Source organism: Mytilus galloprovincialis, chromosome 2 (assembly GCF_965363235.1).
Source record: "Mytilus galloprovincialis chromosome 2, xbMytGall1.hap1.1, whole genome shotgun sequence".
NCBI classification, from domain to species: domain Eukaryota; kingdom Metazoa; phylum Mollusca; class Bivalvia; order Mytilida; family Mytilidae; genus Mytilus; species Mytilus galloprovincialis.
Window position 1 is genome coordinate 63,485,977 of NC_134839.1, and position 25,246 is coordinate 63,511,222.

Here is a 25,246-nt window from a genome sequence, read left to right on the forward strand (position 1 = left end):
AGTAATACAATGTAATACTTGTATGAAACACTATCATATACAAGTGTAACCAATCATTGCTGTGGCTCTGTCTAATTGTAAACTTATCGCATTTTAAAACATGGAACACTCCTTTCAGAGATAACCTTAAAACATAAAGAAAACAAATGAAATCAAAAAGATTCTGGAAACAAATATTCTTTGAAGCTTTACCTATTAGTGTAAAGAACAATCTGTCTATTTTCGAAAAACTTTGACCTCAAACCTACTACGTATTGTCATTTGATTGTCTGACCCCTGGAGCCATATCAATCATACTTGTAACTACAAATGTAACATGATTCCACAATTGTGAAACTTTGTATAGAAATCATACATTAGCTTATTGAATTAGACAATGCGCAGCTTAATCATTATTTTTATCAATCAGTTAGTCATTAAATAAATCTTATTTGTGTATCCTTCAAAATAATTTAACGCGGTGAAATAAGGGGTGCTAACTGCATGCCATACTTCTAATATTGTATTCACGTGCATTCATATCTGTTAGCATAGGTATTTGGGGAAAGGACATTTTTAGCCTTCTCTTTTTTTCCATATCACTGACCGCTGTGGATAGTAAACTAGAAATTGATCGTAAATAGCAAATATCGTTACTTATCTCAAATATGGAACAGTTTATCAAATGAAATAAAAATGAGTAATACACTTGTATCTTTTAAAACAAAATGTTACAAATTTTTCATCAATTGTGCAAATTAATATGCTTTTTCATTATTATTTAAATACAATTGTATCTTGTGTATAATATAACTTTATAATACTCTATGTACTTATAAATATGTTATTATTATTTTGGGGACTCTCAGGAAGATTAGTTTAACTAATGGGATCATCCTCTTGAAATAAAGATTATTTATTTATTTATTTTTTTTACTTACAGTATATTTATGTTAATATAATTTTAAAAAATGCGAACATAATTGAAAAATGTTTGGAAACAAAATAAATAACGGATTTTTGAAAAAGGGGATTATGACAAAAGTTGTTCTGTCCCAATGTTATTATGTTTATTTGAAGTTGTGAACGTACAGCTAGTCCTGTTATGTGTTTTAAATTATAAACATTGAATTTTTAATTCACATCTTTCTTGACATCTGGAAGATGTCTGACTATGATGATGGAATTAGATATAGTTATAATACTTGGCGATTTTTAGTAGCCTTGTATATAATATACCGTCTCATTTGAACTTGACCTGGACTGTACCCAGTGGCGGATGCAGGAATTTTCGAAAGGGGGGGTGCTAGCCCAGGGCAAAGGGGGGGGGTGCAAAACATATGTCCCGATTGTCCCGATTCAAATGCATTGATCGGCCAAAATAAAGGGGGGGTGCGCACCCCCGGAACCCCCCCCCCCCCCTCTGGATCCGCCACTGGTACCGGAGACATCATATGCATTACATTTTATATCGAAGTGTGAAACTTTTTTTTCGTATGTACTATTTGTACTTATTACATTACTGACCTTATAGTAAGACAAAATTCTAGACACTGCACAAGACTAGAAAACAAAGAAATGTTGATGCTAACGTTAATAATGTAAAACCTATCGACCGTGAGAAAATAAATCCTGTAATGGACTGATAAATGAATAAACTTTTACGGGGAGAAATTTCAGGCGAAAACCAGGAGTCGATTTCACCAAAAAAACTTGCGACTAAGATTGATCGTAAGTATACTGATTTGTTCATGACTTAAGACTAATCTTAGTCGTAAGTTTTTTTGTGAAATCGACTCCTGGGTTCTATTTACACATTTTAATATTGCACCTGAACAACTCAGAAAATTAATCATTTCATGTTAATTTACGAATCTAAATAAACAATGAATAGATTAAACATAAAAAAAGCATTTTGAATCTAAACTTCGGAATGTTGTTATTGATATGAGTTTTCAATGACAGGAATGGTATGTCATTCTCGATAACTTTAAAACTTCCGGAGGCTTAGCACCCGCTCATCTACTACCAGCTGGTTCATTGGTCTGGATCCAATAGGGCCTTTAGGCCCTGACCGAGATCCGGGCGTCACGGTACACTTGAAAATGACCTAGCTACGCCACTGATTTTGTTTCTCTATATACTTAAACATTCTATTAAGGTTTATAGAAGAAAAAAATCCGAGGCAATAACATAAAGGCATATAGAAAAAAAAAGTATGTGACAAGTGCCTGTGGTTTAGTTGAATCCATTACCGGCAATCCCGCATACGTTTCAATGAAAACAAGTTTTTAAATGTCGACAGTAAAATAGGTTTGAATAAAGCCCATTTTATATTATAGAAAATAATATTATAGAAGAGTCCGGATTGTTATAAGACAATTACCACGGTTACACGGTAAACTAATTTATATTGGGAAATCACTGATCATTACTGCATGTGATCTGAAAAAACACTTTAAATAATGGCGGGAAATATTTCTGTTTCAAATAGAGTTACCTCCCTTTCAAACGGAAGCAGTTTAGAAAGGAAGCTTTCGTGGCAACACAGGATTCGAAAAATGCATATCAATGCACAACTCTGCATTGCTTTATTTAATACTTTTGTATTAGCATCACAAGCTCATGAAAAAATTGACATTTTTAAACCAGAAACTCATTCACACGCTGAATTTGGAGAGGCAAAATCTGTGAGGTTAGACTGTAAATTGTGTAAGACATAATTTGGATACAAATGATCTCGTATGATACGAGGCAGTAGTGTCTAGTGATCTGTTTCATAAGTAGTCCAAGACTACTCTAACGTCCCACGGCCCCAGCTTGTCTTGCATAACAGCCGTTGAACGTCAGGGGTAACACCACAAGCACTTGTTTCTATCCATTGGAAGACCCACTATCAACGTATATAATATATATTCTAGGATCTATATCTTATTTTAATAATAAGTAGCTCCCCAGACGATTAGGTGGTGTTTCAGTCCAAAATTGAAGAACAGTAGTGGACTTATTACGTTGTATAAACAACGGTTCTCCAAGATAGTGGAGGAAAACTACAAAAACAGAACAGAACGTTGATAGTTGGGTCTTCCAATGGATAGAAACAAGTGCCTGTGGGTAACACGAATGACCGAATAACACTGTTATTATCCGAATAACACTTGTAATGACCGAATAACACTTGTAATGACCGAATAACACTTGTAATGACCGAATAACACTTCAAATTTTAATATTAACACGTTGGTGACTTTTAAACATTTATTATTAAATAATAATATATTACAAGTGTATTTTATTGCTTAAAAACGATTTACAGAAAGCGGGTAAGTTAATAAAGATCATTATAAATTTATAAATATTGGTGTTCACATCCAAGATGGCGACAATGGAAATCAATGGATGATTAAAAGAAAGATTGTTTACGAGCCCTCAAGATGCTATAGAAGTGAAGTCAAGACAATGAAAAATTTGAGTTTGGGCGCCTCCCCTTTTCAAGAAAATATGGAATAGTTAACTGTTTAAAACAATTATTGTTTCAATTTTAGTTATTGAAAAAAAAGTATTATACAATTGTAAATTTTCTATTTAAAAATAAAATATCTGTGTAATATATTTTCAGCTTGTTAAATATAAAAATGGAAATAAACCAAGCCACTTTGAAAATACTAAGATACCATGCACAAGACACAGGCTTATCTGTTATAGGATAAGACATAGAAATAGATATAATTCATTGCAAGAACAAGAATGTGTCCATCATGTCCATAGTACACGGATGCCCCACTCCCACTTTCATTTTCTATGTTCAGTGGACCGTGAAATTGGGGTAAAAACTTTAATTTGGAATTAAAATTAGAAAGATCAAATCATAGGGAACATGTGTACTAAGTTTCAAGTTGATGTAACTTTAACTTCATCAAAAACTACCTTGACCAAAAACTTTAACCTGAACTTTGCACTATCATTTTCTATGTTCAGTGGACCATGAAATTGGGGTAAAAACTTTAATTTGGAATTAAAATTAGAAAGATCATATCATGGGGAACATGTGTATTAAGTTTCAAGTTGATTGGACTTCAGCTTCATCAAAAACTACCTCGACCAAAAACTTTAACCGGACGGATGAACGGAGGCACAGACCAGAAAACATAATGCCCCTCTACTATCGTAGGTGGGGCATAAAAAGGAAAAGACCAAGAACAGCACATACGAACTGAAATATTTTCATAATGACTCCACATGAAATGTATTTTGTTCGAGAAGAAGAAATACTCTTTATCATTAAAAGTCTAAATAATCCAGAAGTTCTTACATGTTTTTATCTTTTAAAATTGAATTTTGCCAAAAGAAAGTATTTTATTAAACAGAAAAACTCGTATCAAATTAGTTTAAATAATCTTTTTTTTTTCAATTTTTATTTTCTGAAGAAAAAATAATTATTAGAAATTCTTAGTGAAACAATGAAGCTTATTACTACATTGTACTAAACATTTAGTGCAGAGTGTCCATATTGTAAAATTATTTCATTATCATTTAATGATTATTATTGGGCACATGTCAGTAAACAACAACTCAATTAACAATATAATAGAACTGTGAGGTAATAAATATTTTGTTTATTGGGACCTCATTATCACAATTAAATCATCTAATTGGCACAAAATATTTCTCTATCAAAACTTATTTGATGTATTAAAAATAAAGGAACATAGCAATAAAAAAAACGTAAATACTAAGATTATAATTGTGTTTCCATTTATTACTTTTATTTTTAATTTTTGAGTAAAATAAGTATAAAATTTAATACAAATAAAATGAAATAAGAAATAAGTAAAATATGAATGTCTTCATTGATATTAATTATTTATGAAAATAATTACTTTATTCTTCTTGTACAATGTTTTTTTTTTTATGCCCCACCTACGATAGTAGAGGGGCATTATGTTTTCTGGTCTGTGCGTCCGTTCGTCCGTCCGTCCGTTCGTTCGTTCGTCCGTTCGTCCGTCTGTCCCGCTTCAGGTTAAAGTTTTTGGTCGAGGTAGTTTTTGATGAAGTTGAAGTCCAATCAACTTCAAACTTGGTACACATGTTCCCTATGATATGATCTTTCTAATTTTAATGCCAAATTAGAGATTTTACCCAAATTTCACGGTCCACTGAACATAGAAAATGATAGTGCGAGTGGGGCATTCGTGTACTGAGGACACATTCTTGTTTTCTATTAATAAAATATCAACTCAATTTCACATTTGTTCTTTATAAATTTCATACACCTCCTAATAAATAGTACATTTGTGTATGTTAAAATATATATATACTTTAGAAAATACTTACCTTTCTAGGACCTGGATAATTTTAATATGACAACACACATACGAATCATACATTCAGAATCTTTTTTTTTTTTATTTTATTATAAAACAATCAAGTTTATTCGACATTTTTTTTTATTAAATTTAAATTAAATATGTCAAAATTCTAAATTACGTTTTGATTCAATATTGAGTAAATCGTTAAGAAAAGCAAGGATTTGTATAGGATTCTAACTATACAAATCCTTGAGACAAGTAATTGGTGATTGGAGTAATTGCATTGCTTTGATGTATTTGTTAACTTTTCAAAACCTTTCTGAAAAACAATTATTAGACAATCTTCTCTTGTCTATACAGTAAATTATTTAATACTAGTTTATTTTCATAGCATTTCCATTCGAATATGCAATCTTTCTTTTATTCTGCCCATTCAGTTTTCCTCAATGGTCGCCATGTTGGATGTACACACCAATTTTTATAATGATCTTTATTAACTTACCTGCTTTCTGTAAATAATTTTTAAGTTATAAAATATACTTATTATATAATATTATTTAATAATCAATGTTTAAAAGTTACCAACATGTGTTAATATTAAAATTTGAAGTGTTATTCGGTCATTACAAGTGTTATTCGGATAATAACAGTGTTATTCGGTCATTCGAGGTACCGGAACATCAGAGTAATCTCGGACTATTTCATCATAAGATGGTATTCAATGAGGGTAAGAATAATTTAATGCCCTTTGCTTTACCTGCCTTTCTCTACAGTCCAAGATAAGAAAGAAATAGTGGCAAGATTCTGGTGTGGCTTGCAAAATATAGTTGACAGTTTGTAGCAGGACACATAGACACAACAATAAATTATAAATATTGAATATAATAATTTAGTTTAAAGCCTTTATTTGTCAGCCTGTTGCGCCCTCTTTCATAAAACTTTATATAGAAATTCCACTGTAGCCAGCAGATTCTATAAGTTTTATATAAAAATAACGTTGTGTCCACCTGTAGCCCCCTGTTCATGCTGTTTCATAAAGTTTAATATAGAAATTTCACTGTTTCCAGCTGTGTCCGTCTGTCATTCTGTAGTTACACTAGTTTTTATATGTTTTATACAGAAATGGACGTTGTGGCCAGCTGTGTAGGCCTGAATCCTAAGTCTTATACATGTATAAGAAATAGCACTGTATCCACTATTTATTGAATGTTTAGATATATATTTTTTTTAAGAATTGAATGCTTCTTTTTGTAACTTCATTGGGGTGTAAAAGTGTTGACGGAATTCTAAAAATGTGTGCATGGTCAAGGCTTTTACAACCCTATGAAGTTACAAAAGGAAGCATTCAATACTTATAATTACATTTTTTAGCTATGATCATGAAAACACGAATTTTATATTTTGTTTAGTTTAATTTACCTGTGCACTTTGTGTGGGATCACGTGTTCTCATGAATGATAAGTTTTATTGAGTGATGCAATTGCTTAAGGAATAACATGTGATGTGCAGTTAGCCAATCAGAATAAAGTATTATACTGAAACATACATCTAATATAATTATATAGATATAAAGTTGTTATATTTGTACTCTTTTTGGTGAAGTCATACATACATGTCCATGTAGCCCCGGACACAAAATGCATACTAACTATATTTTGCATCTAAAATAGGACATATCTAAAAGAAAGAGAGAAAGCCTTTCCCAACCCATGAAACAAGTACATGTACACATGAACATGAGTCTGAGGTATCTTTGTAGCTTTCTGACAGTTGCCATATCATCTGATCAGTCCAGATAATTATGACATACAATTTATGAATCATCCTTATTTAAACTAATATGTTGCTTAAATCTCTCAGCCAGTATGAACATTCTAATGCTAATTTATAATAACTAACTTTATAATTCATTATGTTAATTGTTGACTTGTAAGTATAGTTTATTTATAGAAAATTTTCATTAATACGTCATGTAGGTACTTGGTGTATGATGTTAACCCAGGAGAAGGGTTTAATCTGAGACGAGATGTTTTTATGAGAGTTGCAAACCTAGTCAAACTTTTGAATGAAGATGAACCTTGGGTTCTTGTTCTACCTCCATGGGGAAGACTTTACCATTGGAAGTCACAAGATCTCAACCAGATCAAGGTCAAGTGGTCAACTTTCTTTGACCTTGCAAGTCTAAGGGAACATATTCCTGTCATTGAATTTGAAGATTATTTGACAGGTTTGTATTTAGTTTATCAAATGTTAACAATATCATATGAACATTGCAGTAATATTAAAAAGTTTTTATTTATTTTTGTGAAACCCATACATGTATGCATCTCAGGGCAATTTTTTCTATTTTAAAATAAAAACATTTGAAAATTTTCTGAATTCACAGTGAAGTTATCTACATACAAATGTACATTGTATTTCTATAGTTATTGAAAATTAAAGTAACAGTGTTGTGACCTGATGATTATTTTTTTAAGTATCTGACATCATTATCTGAAACAACTAGAGAGAAAAGTATATTCCCCATTAAGTGCACCTTGTCTTAATCTTAAAAACATTGTTCTTATTTCAACATGTACATCTACTGCTATTCAGAAATTATGAAAAGCAAAGTCTAGGCACATTATAGTATTTACACAAAAGTTAGGGTACTGAATATAACTTAAACATCATGCACATTGTGACACACTACAAAAGTGAGTGTTCATGAAACAATTATAAACACTAGAATAGAAATTCATAACACAACTGTTACAGTATGTGAAAAATGGGATCCTGGATATAATCAGATGTAGAAAAAAGATACAGAAATTTCACATATTAACAGAAAAGTGTCTCAGGAAGATTTAAGACAACTATACATTGTACATCATACATGTACACGATCATGATATTAAGTATAATCCTACAAGGGAAAGGTAAGAACATGATCAGAAATTTTAAAGTTAACAAATCTCTATATAAAAAGATCATCAAGGGAGGATAACTCTTACTGTATTGTTGTAGCTTTGTATTTATAAATCTATGTTGTTTACTATTTTATCATTCTAATATTTATATGTATTGTAATTATAGTCATGGGAGAAGAAGTAGTGGACGAAATTTATTACCTTCAAAGATACAAAGAAGGATGGACCAATGGAAAATGGGAAGAGAAAATGGACATCAGAGAATGTATCGATAGAGTACCTTACCAAAAGGTAAGGCCTGTTTCTTTCACCTGCAACTAATATTGTTGACTAAGTCATAGGTGGTACACGTTCCTATAGAGGTACATGTATGCTTTGTAGAGCCGTTATTTTCTGCAATGAAGGGGACATATTAAGTGTTACCCTTGTTGGTATGTACGTCTCAAGATTAGTTTCTGTTCTCTAGTTTGCCTAAACAAAATGTTATGAAACTTATACACAGTGGTCACTACCATAAACATGATAAAACACAGATCAAGTTTAAATTTACTTTACCAGTTCTTTAGCTATGAACTGTTTTAAAGTTATATGCAAGCAGTACTGGAATCATATGTTCCATAATCATGTGTTCCATTGACACATTCTCCGTTCATTTATACATTCCATTTGCCAAAAAATAAGATCATCAGGGGTTAAGAAATTTTGTTATAGCTCACTAGCCCAGGGCTTATTGGTTGCAAGATTTTACTAGCCCTGTTGGAAGAACTACTAGCCCAACAAAACTGACTTGCTAGCCCTAGTATGCCTTACAAATTCAGAGTTTGTTGCAATAACAAAGAATTCTATAAGTTTAACATTTTTTATCCATTTACGGCATTGTACAGTAGATTTTTGCAAATTGGATATTTAAAACTTATATCAGCAAATAATCCATTAGCATATAAATTTAATTAATCGATAATTGAATATTCACTGAAAATTCTGATATAATGAGTTGACCAAATCCGGGGATGATACAAGTCTTGACCACTGCTTTACGTGGGTATGTAAAAGGATTGGAGGGGGTTTTATCAGATACAGTTTGTGTAAAAGAATTATCAGCACATATTTTAAATTTATATCTGACAAAAGTAAGGTTTCTGAGCACTGTCAAAAGCGATTCACATTTTAATATATTACAATAAATTAAGGAGGTTAAATCAGGTTGCATAAGCAATGTACAATACCACCCCTCTGTACTGACACATCGATATTGAAAGTACAAGATCCAACCAGAGTTATTTCATGTATTTGTTCTATTTTAAAACTTGTACAAAATCAATTCTAATTCTGGGAATCCCGGATGACGTAGTTGAATCTGATTGGATAAGAAGAAAAGTGATGAGGGGATTTTCCCCTTTCAATTTTAGAAACGCCAATAATTTTTTGTTACTAGTCCGTCGGGCATTTTGGGTTACAAGTTTTGGTTGCCCGAGGTCTAAATGTTGTAGTCCCGGGGGTCGGGCTAGTGGATTTATTAACCCCTGATCTTGGTTTTTGATTAATCCATATGACACATTTTAATCAATTTTTATGTTTAAAAATTAATTAAAAGCTGAAGATGTTTGCTTTCAGGTTTCTGTAAATATTTTTCTTTTGGAAAATTCAGTTTAAAAGGCAAGTTCTGTAAAGTTCATGGTACTTGTATGAAAGAGTAATATTATAATGTTACAAAATAATTATATTCAAGGATGATGATGGTAAATGGAGAGGATGGTTTTTTGGCTATGAGAATGTTTATGCCAAAAAATTTGCTTGCCTTTCTGTACAGAGTGAGGCTGGTAATATGAAATCATTTTTGATGAAAAATACAACATCTAGGTAAGCAAGAGTTATCTCTCTTTCTATGTAGCTATGTTTGTATAATTTTGCTATGCTTTAGAGCTGTTCCATAAAAACAACTATGTGTGTAGTGAAAATGGAAGAAATTATAAAACTACCTGTATTAGTGGTTACCCCTATATTCAAAACGCCTTTCCTCAGTACAATGTTTGTTTTATTGGAACAGCCCTTAGTTTATATGTGTTTCAATATTTAATTGAGTTTTGAAACTGAATGATAGTTTGATTTCATTGTTTTGTATACATTTTATACTTATTTTACAATTTTCCAACTTTGTTACAAGTAGAGATTCCAAAACTAATGAACTGACAAATTACAAACTGACATGGGTATGCTTTCTTTTGGCATAATTGGTTGGAATTTTATCAAGATATAAATAAACTGTACTGTACTTGAATTACAAAATTAATTATGTTTATAGTTTTAATTCCATTCTGATATTTTCTACATTCTTGGCACTATTTTTGAATTACTAATTATTCTTTTCAAATAGTTTTGTTTGTAGTTAAGTTAACTCTGTCATCTTATAACATATCTGTTCTTATAAAAATATTTCATAATAAACATTTCATGTAGAACTTAGTGTTTTTTTTTTTAAATGAAGTAATTTACAAAATTGTAAATACATTAGCAAATGGTTTGTGATTTTGGAGTATTTATGGGGAAGAGAAAATTCATAATCAGCTTTGTTTTTATTTTATACAAGTGTTCACTGTTGATTCCAATTATCTCAGGTTACATTTGTCATTGAGAGAGGATAATAGATTCTTCACATCAACACCCTATAACCTACTTAAGACAACCTTGTTTACGCTGATTGACCTAAGGTCAACCGGTTTATCTCATTCATTCATAAAAGACCACTTTAGATTAGTGTTTTAACATGACTATTTTTAGTATAAGAGGTATGTGTTTCTCTAACTGGTCACTATGACAAGAGCCTTTACAAGTATTACATTTTAGGTCTGTGATGTTAACAAGAGCAGAAACTCTACTTCATGATAGATTTGGCAATTCTGTTTATTGGGCTGTGAGTAATATTTTGTAAGATAGGAATGGTTACCCGTAGGTACATTTTCAGGATGATTCTCTTCTGGTATAAAGTGCATGTTCATGTAAAATAGACTGAAGTGATTTCTGGTGTATATACTATTACATTTAATGGTAAAGGTATAAAGAATGAAAAGTTACTCCATAGGACATATACAAGTTGTTACTATAAGGACTGAAATATTTCTTGTTTCTTGATCGAACAGACAAAGTCTCCCCAAAGGTTGTCTACACTTAAATGCTAAATTTAAAACTGTAAGTTTAAGAATGATTTTATTTCCAATTTTTAATTTTTAGGAAACTGATTAAAAAAATCCTCAGATTACTCTATAATCTCTTTCAAATCTTATTACCATGATAACTAGAGGGATTAGATCACATTTTTTCTCTTCAGTTTTCTTTAGAAATAAGCTCATGATAGAATTCTGTCTTGGCTATGTTTACAATCTGTCTTCTTAGATATATATTTTTTGTTGACTATCTTTCCCACTTATACACATGTTGAAAAGACATTTAAAACTGCATGGTCTACTGGTTTTTTTTTGTTCCATACCAAATCTTTTTCATTATGGTTACTTAACAACTTATATGATAACCACTGTGTACATGGTGTTAGTTTCTCTCTTTGTCTATCTGTGACTTTTACAAAGCCAAACCATGTCAGAATGGCAAAATTTTATGGAAATAAAAAAAGAAATGCTCGTTAGGTTAAAGCATATGCAAATATGGATACAAACATACATACAATGCTAAAGCTGGTTGACATGAATAACAGGCTCAGGTTCTGAAGGGAGACACCCCCAACACCACCACCACCAAATCAAATCCTGGATCTTCTCCTGTATAACAATGTATAACATGTATAATATACAACATAAAGACTTAAAAAGTGTTAGTGGGTTGTTTTGAGAAAAGATTAAGAAATTTACAAATAAACTTGATGTGGCCCTACATGAAATGTGTAATTCTGGTGGAATCAAAATCTAGAATTTCTTATTATGCCCCACCTACGATAGTAGAGGAGCATTATGTTTTCTGGTCTGTACGTCCGTTGTCCCGCTTCAGCTTAAAGGTTTTGGTCAAGGTAGTTTTTTGATGAAGTTGGGTGGGGCATCCGTGTACTGGGAACACATTCTTGTTTTTCATTATGTTCAGTTTTTCCCTAATATACATGATGTATGACTCTTTTTTTAACATTTCACATACAAGTGATCGATTTTTAGTCAGTATTGATTTTTTTAATGGTCAGAAATCAAAGTAATATTTTCTAAACAGGGCACAATGTACTTTTTTTTACTGAACTTTTTTTAAAAACTAATTTACAATTGAAAGATGACTGATAAACTATTTTAATAAGTTTGTTTGTTTCAAGGTCATAATAAAAAAAAAGAGATAACGATTATACAGTATTGGTGCACTAATCTTTAGTCTTGTACATTATATATTTTCTGGTTTTTGAAGCATCATGCTTTCCACATCTGTTAGCCCTTATCAGATAATGAATTAACGTTTACTTAGATCTTTACCATATAATACATATATTTATATCAATGTAAATTGGGGTGCATTGCTGTTTGTATATCATTTATCGAGTTATCAAGTCCTTATAGTCTAAAGGAAACAGAATTATTGACATAAATTCAAATTGAATATTAGGTATAAATGTAAGTTGCTATGAATCTAGTTTGATTTCAACAATCTGAAAAAAGCCATTAACATTTAAGTCATCTCAAAATAACTTAAATTGTTGGGAAAAAAATCCATATCCTTAAATGTAACTCATTGGGATAAAATTTTCATTTTCAAACTATTACGCAAATAATCCAAACTAAGTAATAAATGAACACCAATAATTTATTGGGGTCTTATGGGAAAGATTAGTCACTCTAGTTTAAATCTTTGAAACAATTGAGAAAATTTGTTTTTATCCATATTGAATACAAAGAAATCTGCCACTTTGGAACATATACTGGTATTTAAACTAGTCAAAAATTTGCACATAGGTTACTGCAACAGGTGATTTTTAAGGATTCTATGAATAACAAGATATTATAAATTTTCATTGTATTTTGTCAAAAGCTAAGTTTTGACGTAATTTTATCCCACTGCAGGTCGGTAATGTTAGAAAGAGCTGAGCAAGTTATACATGGACAGTACAGTGAATTTAGTTCTATGTTTTGGATTGTAAGTCATAATCTTTTCCCACCTGTGGTTTGTCATCATTTTTTGTTGTCTTTTCTTACTTTTGCCATAATAAATCACTATAATATATGTTCTCTCATACTTTCATGTTTCAATGTTTCAATAACTTATATTTTGTGTTTATCATTTGGACTTGGAAGTGTCAATAAAATTTGGCATATTATAGATATTAATAAACAAGTTGCTACAATCTAGTTCATATATTAATATATTTGATATGTTATTGATTTATTATGGCAATTATAAGGTTAGTGCATAGAAAAATTATGTCCAGTTGAATTGGAAAATGATATAAATTATTTTCACTGACCATAATAACTTTTTTATTAGAACAATGAAACATTCATCTTTATGAAAAATGACAGGCCGATCTTCATAGTATTTTAATATGTTTGGAGTTTTTTTCAGAGAAAAAAAATTTTTGTTTAAAAAAAGTAAAAAACAAATAAAATCTTCAACACATACATATCAAATTTGCTTTTCAGCTGGATATTTTACATGCTTTAACAGTAGTGAAACTTTTAAGATGAAATTTGTCAAACAGCCAATATCTATAGTTATCTCCCTTAGGTCAGTCATGCTTGATAGAGCAGAACAGCTCATTCATGGAAGAAGTGGACAGCATAGCACCAAATTTTGGGATGTAAGAAATAAGTTTTGATGCTGTGAATATTCCCATTTGGATAGATGCGATATTGCTAAAAAACATGTCTCATTGGTCTTCAAAAATTAAAGCAATTTTCAAACATAGTTCTAGGAGTTATATATATAACTAAAATGCTTGAGACTGTTGTAAGGGAGGGGGACAAAATTGCATTTATAGGACAACCATTAAATAGAGACATCATTGATCAAATAAAGATAACTTTATAAAAGTCATATGTAATGATAAAAAGGAAAATTGGTTTCAGGTCATCACATTTGAATATTGACTTGTTAAATAGGTTACAGTTTGAAAATACCAGAATTTGCCTTTTACAAACTCGTGATCTCAAATTTGATACAGGGGGCCTTTGTGGCATATAAGTTTAAGAAGTTCATCTGCTGTATCTCTAGCCTGTCAGCATTGAGGTTGTGAATTCAAACCATGCACTCAATATTCAACTCCAATCTTATTTAACTAGGATTTCAAGTTTTCCTGTAGCTACCAATGAAAACTTACTGCCACAATATAGCATATAGTGCAAGAGGCAATTAACACCAATAATCAATTTTAAGTTAATCTTGTAATATTGAACAAATAACAAGTGACATACTCTTGGAAAACAATGTAAATATATATTTTAGTGAAAATATTCCTGATATTAAAATTCAAATTGTTTATACATGAAGTAAACATAAATATTTAATTTAGTACATTATTCCTGTAAAATGAATATGAAATTATATTTTTCAGGCCAGAAGGAGCATGGTTTTTGCAAAGCATTTAAGAGATATTGGTGATGAGTTTAGAAAAGAATATCTTGATTCTACTGATGAAAATGATAAAACAATTCTTAGTAAATGGCCAGAAATGAAGGTTTGAATATGTCTTCTCACATTATTTATGTATTTGTTCTTGACACTAAGATTCAAGGATGTTCTAAGTATCTCAATAAGGCAGTTCTTGTTTAACATTATGTGTAAGCATCAGTTAAAGCTTTCATATAGAAAACACTCAGGACAGAGTTGAAACTGCCTTTTAGTAAAAAATGTGTACTCCCTTAGATAGAACACACATTAAAGAACTGTTTCTATGTCCATTTGATACATAAACTAGACAATCTCAACTATGTTCAATTTACTTAGAAGTAATTTGATTTTAAGCCCTGAATTAAATGATTTATTCATTTGTGGTTGTGTATATATGGTTTGTTATTGGGCTGGTGCCCTTTTGGTATTCACTTCATCTTTATTTTCTCTAGAAATATTGCAATATAAGCTAAAACCTTTAGTTAATATTTAAGATACTTTTAATAGGGTTAAAATGAAGCAACGTTGTTTAGCAGCATGCACAAAATATATCTTGTCTTGTTTAAAAATTTCTAAATTTGTTTTTATGGATAGTAGGTTAAATTTTCTTGTGGTAATAGTTTTCCCATTGGGGTGCTATTTGTGTAAAGACACTGATGAAACAGTTGTAATGACATATTTATGATTCAAATTATTCAGTGGATATCAACTTTCCTGGATTTTGGGGGTAAATGTGAACCCCGACTTCAAAGAAATTCTATTTACCCTGTATTAGGCCGTTATTCAGCTTTTGGCAAAACCAATAAATTCAAATATGACTGAAAATTGATATGAACGAAAACAAGGGCACCCACTGTATTACAAAACAATAATAATTGTAATAACTTTTATTGCATTAATTTATATATTGTTACAGAAAAATCATGGTGATGCAAAAGGTGGCCCATACTTGAGTGTACATCTACGTAGAAAAGATTATTTATATGCACATAAAGAACAAGTTCCAAGTCTAAAATATGCTGCCAAACAAATTAAAGAATTACTGAAAAAGAATAAACTGAAGAAAGTATTTATAGCATCAGATTGTGATGAAAATGGTAAGAACATTGATAAAATATTTCATCTAGACTGATTTTAGTCTAGATAAAAATATTTCAGAAATCTTTGATTAGAGTCCTCAAATTTAACCTTTTAATTTAAGAGATATTTATATCTCTTTAACATGTTGGTTCCCAGAAAATTAAGATTTTTTTTTTTAAAGTTTTATCAACTTACTGTTGTAAATATAATTCTAAAATCTATTTGATAATTCTTCGAAGACTTTGAAATCAATTTCAAATTAAAAAAAAATGGTGCTTATTAGAATTCAGGAATATATAAAAAAAAATATATGTATGACTTACATACAAGTTTGAAACTACACATAATTTGGTAATTTGTCAGTTAATTTAATAAAAATTGAAGGTTTGATATTTTCTTGTTTAAAATTCAAAGTGTAAAAAAGAAATCTGTTTTGTCTCTCCTCAAAAAAGTTGCTGAGGTTTCATAAATCTTCCTTTGATCTTTCTCTGGTGTTAACTTAAGAAAAAAAAAAAGATTTATGAAATTCATTTCTAAATACTTAAAACAGCATAAAACTTGTACCCATTAAAAATAATCTTTTGTATAGTATTAGATTTCAAGGCAATAGGACTTCAGTTGCTATTACAAATTTATTTCTAGATTACAATTATTTTTAGGAAATTTTTTATTATTATAACTCTATTATTTTCTAGATTTTGAAACACTAAAAGGTTTCTTCAAGAAAGCAGAGATTTATCGATACAAGCCAACACAAGAAATCAGAGAAAAATATAAAGATGGAGGTGTGGCAATAATTGACCAATGGATAGCAGCCCATGCTAGGTATGTAAACTAGGCTGAAAAAAAATAATCATTCACTACAAGTATTAAGAAAAACTTTCATATTTTGTGAAATAAATTACTTCTTTTTGATAATAGATCATTTTAAACTGATTTAAAAGTTAATGTCAAGTTGTTGAATGATGCAGTTCCCTAGGGCATCTAACTAACATTTCATATATAGGACAGTTATATAATTAAAGGGAAAATTCACGATTTTTTACTTATGGTTTAAATATGTTCATTATGACATAATATATATATTCACAAAGTTTTATCGCTATATGTGCAGTAATAAAGGAGAAATTCAATAATTAATGAAAAAATATCAACTACTTCCTGTAGGTCGTGACGTTTTCTCCTGATTTTTGCATGCCGGGATTTAAAATACAATCATTAAAAGTCTTGGTTTTTAATCATATTTTAACGTAATCGTAAGCGCGCCGATGACTTATGCTTTATCTAATAACCATCCGATAATAAGAAGATAAAACGCACAGACGTTCAATTGTACTCATTCGTGAGATAAATTATCTATGTTAAACGTATATATTCGAATTATTTTTGTAGACAACACAAAAAAGTTATAAATTTATTTTTAATAAATGCATTTTCGGACTGATAAGGTGAACAAATTAAAGTACAATAATCTGTAAAGACAATATGTTGGTGTACTATTATTGACCTTTTACTATTTCTGCTATGGCTAGGTTTATACGATGTGTGTATTCACGGTTCTGTGGCAATACTCGTAGATGGCTTGTTGAAAGGTAAATTGTTATTTGCACTTCGGTATTTAACCTCGCCTCTAGGGCACACCTTGCCAGGTGTGACTGTCTATTCGGATCAGTGGTAGCATTTAATACACACATTAAAAATACATATTCAAGTTGGTGACAAATAAAAATTGGTCGCCGTGGAATTATTTAATTATATTTGGTGCTATTATTTATTTGAATTCAAATAAGTTAATTTACTAAGAAATACACAATTTTCGGTTAAAGACGGGAAACTTAATTCATATGTCAGAATGAAATGATATACAAGTCTTGTCCTTGATTTATGTCTCATAAAAAAGGGGGACTTAGAAATTAGAAATAGCTTTACTAAATCATTTTTATTTGTCTTTATTAGGCGAAAAAATGTACGAGAACACTTACATTTAGACTTTTGAAAGCCATGTATTAATTAATATATGAAACTATCTGAAGATAACTCTACCGAAGCGGAATATAATATGTACGAATAAAGAAAAAAATATTTTTGTAATGGAATCGAAAAATTACGAATAGATATTCTTTTCAAGTGTGATAAACGTCAACCAAATTTATTCATAATGGGGAACGTCCTTATTAAAATCTGAGACAACTATAATAATCGTCGTCTCCCAACGTATATATATACTTAAATAACTATTTGATCAACGATGTTTAAAATTAAAAGACAACGAATTTAATGTTATCTTTCCCTATTTTTGAATGTTATTATAAGTCTGTTCAACTTGCAAGAATACCCCTAAAGCGGACAAATATCCGACAAGCAGTTTATTCTTTAAATTCAATAGTTTTCCTAGAAAATATTCACATTCCTTGGGGATTATTAGTGTACGTCCAGTTGCATATATTTTACATGAATGTTGGAACAATTGTGATGATGACGAATTTCGTCCTTTATTCGAGAACAATTTAATTGACATATAAATCTGTGAGTTTACTATGTTCTTAACTTCGATGAACCAAAGCAAGTTATAAATTGACCTGTATTTAAATCAAATTGTTTCTTTTTTTTCTTCTTCTTCTTTTGGTATACAATAGTCTATCGAATTCGTTGATTACATACTGTTGGCATACATGGACTAGTCTATTTACAAAACTTTTACCACAATTTACACAAAATGTATGTTTCTTTCTTATGTTCAATGTATACATGTATACATATTTTAAATTGCGCTACTGACTATAGTTCCGTAACTTTCTACCAGGCGTATGTATACACGAATCGTCGACAAGTGCGCACATTTTTTTAGATCAATAATTCTGGTATGTTCCAATCTGTCCTAAACTATTGACAACGAGTATATATTACATTTTCCCAAATTAACCCTTGGAAAAATATGTAAATAGATTTGTATTTCTTCAATTATTTTTTTTTGTATTATTTTTTTTTATAAATAATATTCTTTACACCAGAAATGTTATTTATAAACAAGCGTATGAGTTCAGTAATGACTCACTTTCGGACACGCAAGACAAAAATGTATATTATACATGCACCTGATAGTTCAAAATGGAAAGTTATAAGTAACGGTCGTGTACACTGATCAAACCTACAGAAGTGAAACGATGCATGAACTTGCAAGCCCGCCGGACAGGAAATCGATTGAATACCTGGACGTGTCACCTTACACCCCTTCCAATACCTTTGGGAGTAATACCTTTAGCCATGCTGGTGATCAGATAAGGGAAGATCCGAATTTATTTAAATAAAGTTTATTACTTGAAAGAATTATGAACGAATTAGATTTTCGAAAACAATTTCCACGGAACACTTATTTATCATTTTATGATTTGAACTTTGACTTTTTAACTAATTACAATATTATCAGTTTAAAAATAACAGACTATATGGTTATTTAAAAATATAAGACCATTTTCCGTATCAAGTTAGTCAGTCAGATAAAACAACCGTACGATTGACAAGATATCGACACGCAATTACGACTACATCGTTTACTGTAGTTTTGTTCCTTTGTGGTTTATTGACATATCGGGATTTTTCATCGGAGAAGGTGACAAGATGGCGGAGAGTAGAGAACTGATACTCAAAATTTAAAATCGATGGTGATCTCTTATTTAGCGGAATAAAACTTTAATATCTATAAATTTGAGCATTTTTATACAGAATGGACATAATATCAATTTTTGATTTTTTTGCGAAGTTTCCCTTTAAAACACATCTAGACTAATATGAGGCAGGCATTACCTGTAAATGGGGACGAAGTCTGTATGAATTATTTTATTGTAACTTAAATATTTGTTTTAAAAAAAGAAACGGAAATACCGTAACGTTTCCGATTTTGATTCTGTTGTTAGGGATTTAGTTGTGACGTTATTTAAATTATGACGTCATATGCAATGTAAACAAAGAAACGCTATCATCAGGTAACGTTTTTTTCATATCAAGGAATTATTAAAAATGAAATTGGTATTGCGCGTTCCTTCCTATTTTATACTAGACTGATAAATATATATTTTACTCAAAGTTTCATACAAACGCGACCGGAAAAAGGAAGTACATTGTACATTTCTGCGCAGGTCCGGGATTTCAAAACATGACAAAAAAAATTTGAACGATTTTGAGTTCACTATTAGTACAATGAAAAATTCGGGAAATTTTCCCGTATTTTTTTTTTATTAAATTTTCTACTGTTATTGGGGACTTCGTTCCCATATTAAAGATGAATGTTTTAAAGAAACTAAAGGTATAGTGACTTGAAACATGTATTACATAAGACAGATGTTTTATTGTTATCAGTAGATAACAGCGTTCTAGTTTTGTTTTTAATGTGTAACAAATAGGAATACAATAAAATCAATGTGTTTGAAATAACTAATCTTATAACAAACATAAAATAAAAGGTTCAATCTTAATATTTGTGTGTTTTAACATTGTTTTATTTGCTATTAAAAGGAAAATTTTGGCTTGTGCTAATGTATAGTTTTTTTCTTACTCCAGAAACCATTGCTTTCATTCATTAATCAATACATCATTCTTCTATTTTAGACATTTTGTCGGAACATATGTGTCAACATTTTCATTCAGAATTCAGGAAGAGCGAGAGATTTTAGGATTTGATCCAGAAACAACATTTAATAGATTGTGTTCTGAATCAGAAGAAGAATGTGAACAGCCTTCTAAATGGAAGATTGTTTATTGATATTTTAATTTGTTGATTTTTGTTATTACTCCCTCATTTACAAATGAATTATACATTAGTTCTGATAGTTCAAAGTCATCTGGTTATGTAGGTCAATTTATTTACCTTTCTATTTATGTAGGTCAATTAATTAATTTTTCTGTTTATGTAGGTCGTTTAATTAATCTTTCTGTTTATGTAGGTCAATTAAAGTACCTTTCTGGCTTGTTGTAGGTCAATTAATGTTCATTGAACTATATGAAATAATATAAAAGTGTAAGATAAATGAATAACAATTTCCCCAATACTTTATGTTAGAAGATGACATTTTTATAAAGAACAACTTTTTTTCATTGTTTTTTTATGCCCCATTTATGGGCATTATGTTTTCTGGTCTGTGCGTCCGTTCGTTCGTCCGTCTGTCCCGCTTCAGGTTAAAGTTTTTGGTCGAGGTAGTTTTTGATGAAGTTGAAGTCTAATCAACTTGAAACTTAGTACATATGTTCTGTATGATATGATCTTTCTAATTTTAATTCCAAATTAGAGATTTAACCCCATTTTCACGGTCCACTGAACATAGAAAATGATAGTGCGGATGGGGCATCCATGTACTGGGGACACATTCTTGTTTTCAAAGAACCAAATATGAGTTAAGCATTCTTTAGTATGATATTATTTGTTGATTATTTTTTTTATTTTGTGTATTTATTATACTGTTATTGTAGAGTTCAATGTTTTTTTTCCTGTACTGATTTTATATTGTATGTATTTATTTTGTGACTTTTGTTAAGTCTTCTGATACAGTAATACAAGGGGTTCCTCAATTGTCGGTCTGTCTGTTTGTCTGATCTTGTATGCGCTCTGACATGTACTATTCTTGCCAGATTTTAATCAAACTTTAATCAGCGGCAATGTCTTTAAAATTAAAAAAAAAATTAATGTTTTGGTCCTCAGTTATACAAATTTTATTGAAAATTACATTATAAGTGCTCTAATATGTATAATTCTTGCCAGATTGTTATCAATTATATTTCAAGAATTTTTTTTAAAAATGTTTTAAAGAATAAAAAAAAACAACCTTTTAGTTATTGCCATTGGACAAATAATATATGTGGAAAGTATTGGACTTAAAAAGAAATTAAGAAAATATAATAAGTAAACTTCTAATACTATGAAATTTTCATTCATCACGGAAAATCTGGGAAACACACCTATTTATCATCATATAACAAGAGACAAAATAGTGTCTCTAAGGAAATGCATTCTTTTTTACCAGTATCTGATATAATTTCCAAAATTGTGGAATTGAATGAAAATACATCTGTTTAGTTAATACTGTCCTATCTATTTGTTTACTGTTCTTTTGAATGAATGAATGAATGTTTAGTGTATTATTTAAGTTTATGTTAGATATTGGTTCTTTTATAGGGATTTTATTTTGTATTATGTTTTCATTGTTTTTTACCAAAGAGTGTTCTACATTCAGATTTACCAAAAATTAGAACTCAGTTTGAATAAAATTTTTAATTTAATCATGTTTTTAGCAATACTGTTCACTATATAAGGAAATGGCTAAATACATTGTTGTCCAGATAATAAAAGTGGGCAGAAAGATACCAAAGGAACATCAAGTTAAAAGCAAACTGACAATGCCATGGAAAAAAAAGAAAAGACTAAACTCCAGTATTTAAAACACAAGACAAAAAATGTGCAACACAAACTCAAAAACTAAGAGTGGTCTCAAGTGCTCTAGAAGGAAAAGCAGATTCTGTTTCACAAAGTAGAAAATGCAAATACATTTTTCGTCTAATAGTATTTATATACCTATCTGAAACCATTGTTTGTGAAAAATTATAACTTATAGAGATCTGTTTGCCTCTTTACTCTCATTGGAATATCTAGACTAATCTTACATATTGCCCACCTTCGCTAGTCAAGGGTTACAATCCAGTCTTGGCAGATTAAGCCAGCATTTGTGATTACAATGCTGTGCCATCTACTGGAAGATAAAAGTCATGCCCGTACAACAACATCATTCTTGACCAATGACTGCCCTTAAACTTTCTTCAGTGCAGAGGTGAAAATGGTTTTGTCTGGTGTTTACTATTTCGTGTAGCAGGAACGGAAAATATATATGTTTACATTCCAACAATTGCACAAGCTAATATTGTTCATGGCCTAGAGCCAAAAACTACATAGCAAAAATGTATTGAAATTGTATAGGATTGATGATTTTTGGCCATCTTTAGATTATCTTTATCAAAAGTTAATAAAATGGAAAAGATGGTGATGTTAGTGGCATAACTTCCCATTCAACTACTTTGTCAAAAGCTTTCTTCTTTAAAACATCTTTTTTTAATTTTTATCTACTAGGCAGGAATGATGAATGGCAGGTCCGTTACAAAAATCTGCATCAGCTGCAAAGAGGTACCACCAGTGATGTCATATATATTTTGGTATGAACTAGTATTAGCATTTCAAAGTCTCATTTCCATGGATATAATATGGACATGTCCCCTCATCTTGGTTCAATAAATTTGAAACTTTAGCATAATTTACGTGTTATTGTCTGTGTTTCATGTTAAGTTAAGTCATTGACATTTTTATTTCCATATATATATATATATATATAGTCTAGCACTTTCAGTCATGCTTTATACTGCATTGCCATTAGATTTCAAAATTAGCATTTTATCATCAAACAAAATAAAGACGAAACATATTTTTGCATTTAAATTTTGAACAGAGAGTTTTATACACCATGTAACTCCTTGCTGAATGTTAGGGTCGGTCCCATCAAAATCCTTAATAATATTTGATATACACATATTATTGTATCATTTGTCAAAAACTGTGACTTGTTGACACAATAAAACAACTTTTATATATGACAAATTCAATACAAATTTAAAAAAAAAAAAACACCATCTACCACAGCCTTTAGCTTTTCTGTATCTTAGTTGATTAAATATGCTAGATTGCAATATGGCCATGTCTTTTATTAATAGATACAATTTTTACAAAAAAATCTTAAACAAGTTTATTAGAAATAAAGACTAACATTTTCACTTTACAAGCTTTTTGGTAGCCTTTATAAATAGGTTGTCGATACCAAGCAAAATTTTAGCGCTAGTTGCAGTAGGGGGATCCTTAATATTCGCTATCACATTTTAAAATATACATAAAAGATAAAAAAATAATCAGTAGCAAGGTAGAGAAATACAAATGCAGCTCTTGTAGGTGTGAAATTTTAGACGATGATTAATGGTGTAAGAAATAAAACAATATAATTAATGAATACTAACATTATTTTATTCACTAGATTTCTTTTGATACATGTAAAGCAAATTTTGATCAAATGAATTAGAAGCATACAAATCTGTGTTATCGATCATTCAAATGAATTAGAAGCATATTTAGAATTTACAAATCTGTGTTATCGATCATTTTGGTTGCTAACTGTCATCAATTTGGTTAAAATGTTTTTTTATACAAAATATCTCATATATTCAATGCATTTGGGATCTACACAGCTCAACATATAAAAAATAAATTTTAATCTTTTGCAGTCTTGGGGAAGTAAGACATCCATAACTGACAGTTGTGGAGACAGTAGAGTGTGAATGTATCACCTTGCTTCAGGTTTTATAAACTCTTATATTAATGTACAAGATAAAGGAGTCTGTGTCCAAGCGATACATTCTTTACATTAATTACTTGTCGGGTTGTTGTCTCTGACACATTTTTCATTTCCTATCTCAATTTTAATTCGTTATTTTTATGTTTGATATTTAATGACAGTTGAGTCATAGAACTACAACTGTTCCACTGATTAGATACCTTTGCTGGTAAACTGTTAGTCTCCCAGGGTGTAACAGCATACTGACATGAAAATACGGATAGTAGATTTTTAAGTTGTAAGTGGATGTTTTAAAATTTTGTAAATCACTTTAAATCAAGGAATGTGTCTCCCATTTTTAGTTCTGATGTTTTGTCTGCGGGTTTGACTATTTTTTTGGTCCTTTTTATAAATTTTTTATGGGTCTTTATTTTCAAATATTTTTTGCCTAGAGCATCACTGAAGAGTCAGTAAATTGTCTATGCAAATCTAGTACAACATAATTTGTACCATTTAATGTTTATTGTTTGTTGCTGGTGAAACGTAATTTCCTTCTATAATCAGTAGGTCTTGTCACCATTTATGGTAACACATTTGTACAGCAATATGAAACAATATGGGTCTTTTTAAGACTGGTGCTGCCAAAATGATGTTATTATAAACTTGCTAATTATTTGGTCCCCTTTGACATGGTGACAAATTACGATGTTCCTCTGGTTAGCATGTTTTGTTATAAAGAGCATACAGACTTGGTCATCGACCGACATTTACTTTTGTTCTAATAACAAGAGCAGAGAATAAAAATATATACAGTCAAACCTGCTTAAGATACCACATGCATTAAGCAAAAGCCTGTGTTAAAAGACCATCAATTTTAGATTGCTCTGTAGTACGTTTCATATACTAGTATTAAAAGACCACCTGTCTTAAGAGACCACTTTTTTTGCTCTCCCTTAAGTGTTCTCTTAAAACAGGGTTCCAAAAGTTTGAATAATTCGTAATATTGGTAAATGTTATTTATGTATCA

The 25,246-nt window shown here is 30.2% G+C and overlaps 1 protein-coding gene across 4 annotated transcripts; it reads left to right on the plus strand.

The window, feature by feature from the left end:
• Positions 1-2,490: 2,490 nt before the first annotated feature.
• Positions 2,491-22,132, plus strand: LOC143064093 (GDP-fucose protein O-fucosyltransferase 2-like). 4 transcript variants are annotated; one of them, XM_076236649.1, is made up of 9 exons: positions 2,491-2,674; positions 7,265-7,515; positions 8,364-8,488; positions 9,927-10,057; positions 11,042-11,108; positions 14,727-14,849; positions 15,699-15,879; positions 16,558-16,687; positions 20,468-22,132. In XM_076236649.1, exons 1-9 carry the CDS (start codon positions 2,541-2,543, stop codon positions 20,619-20,621), a joined length of 1,296 nt encoding a protein of 431 aa, XP_076092764.1. In that variant the 5' UTR covers positions 2,491-2,540; the 3' UTR covers positions 20,622-22,132. The 4 variants fall into 4 exon arrangements, with proteins under 4 accessions (XP_076092764.1, XP_076092762.1, XP_076092763.1 ...); XM_076236647.1 differs by lacking the exon at positions 11,042-11,108 and adding an exon at positions 13,240-13,312; XM_076236648.1 differs by lacking the exon at positions 11,042-11,108 and adding an exon at positions 13,901-13,973.
• Positions 22,133-25,246: the final 3,114 nt, after the last annotated feature.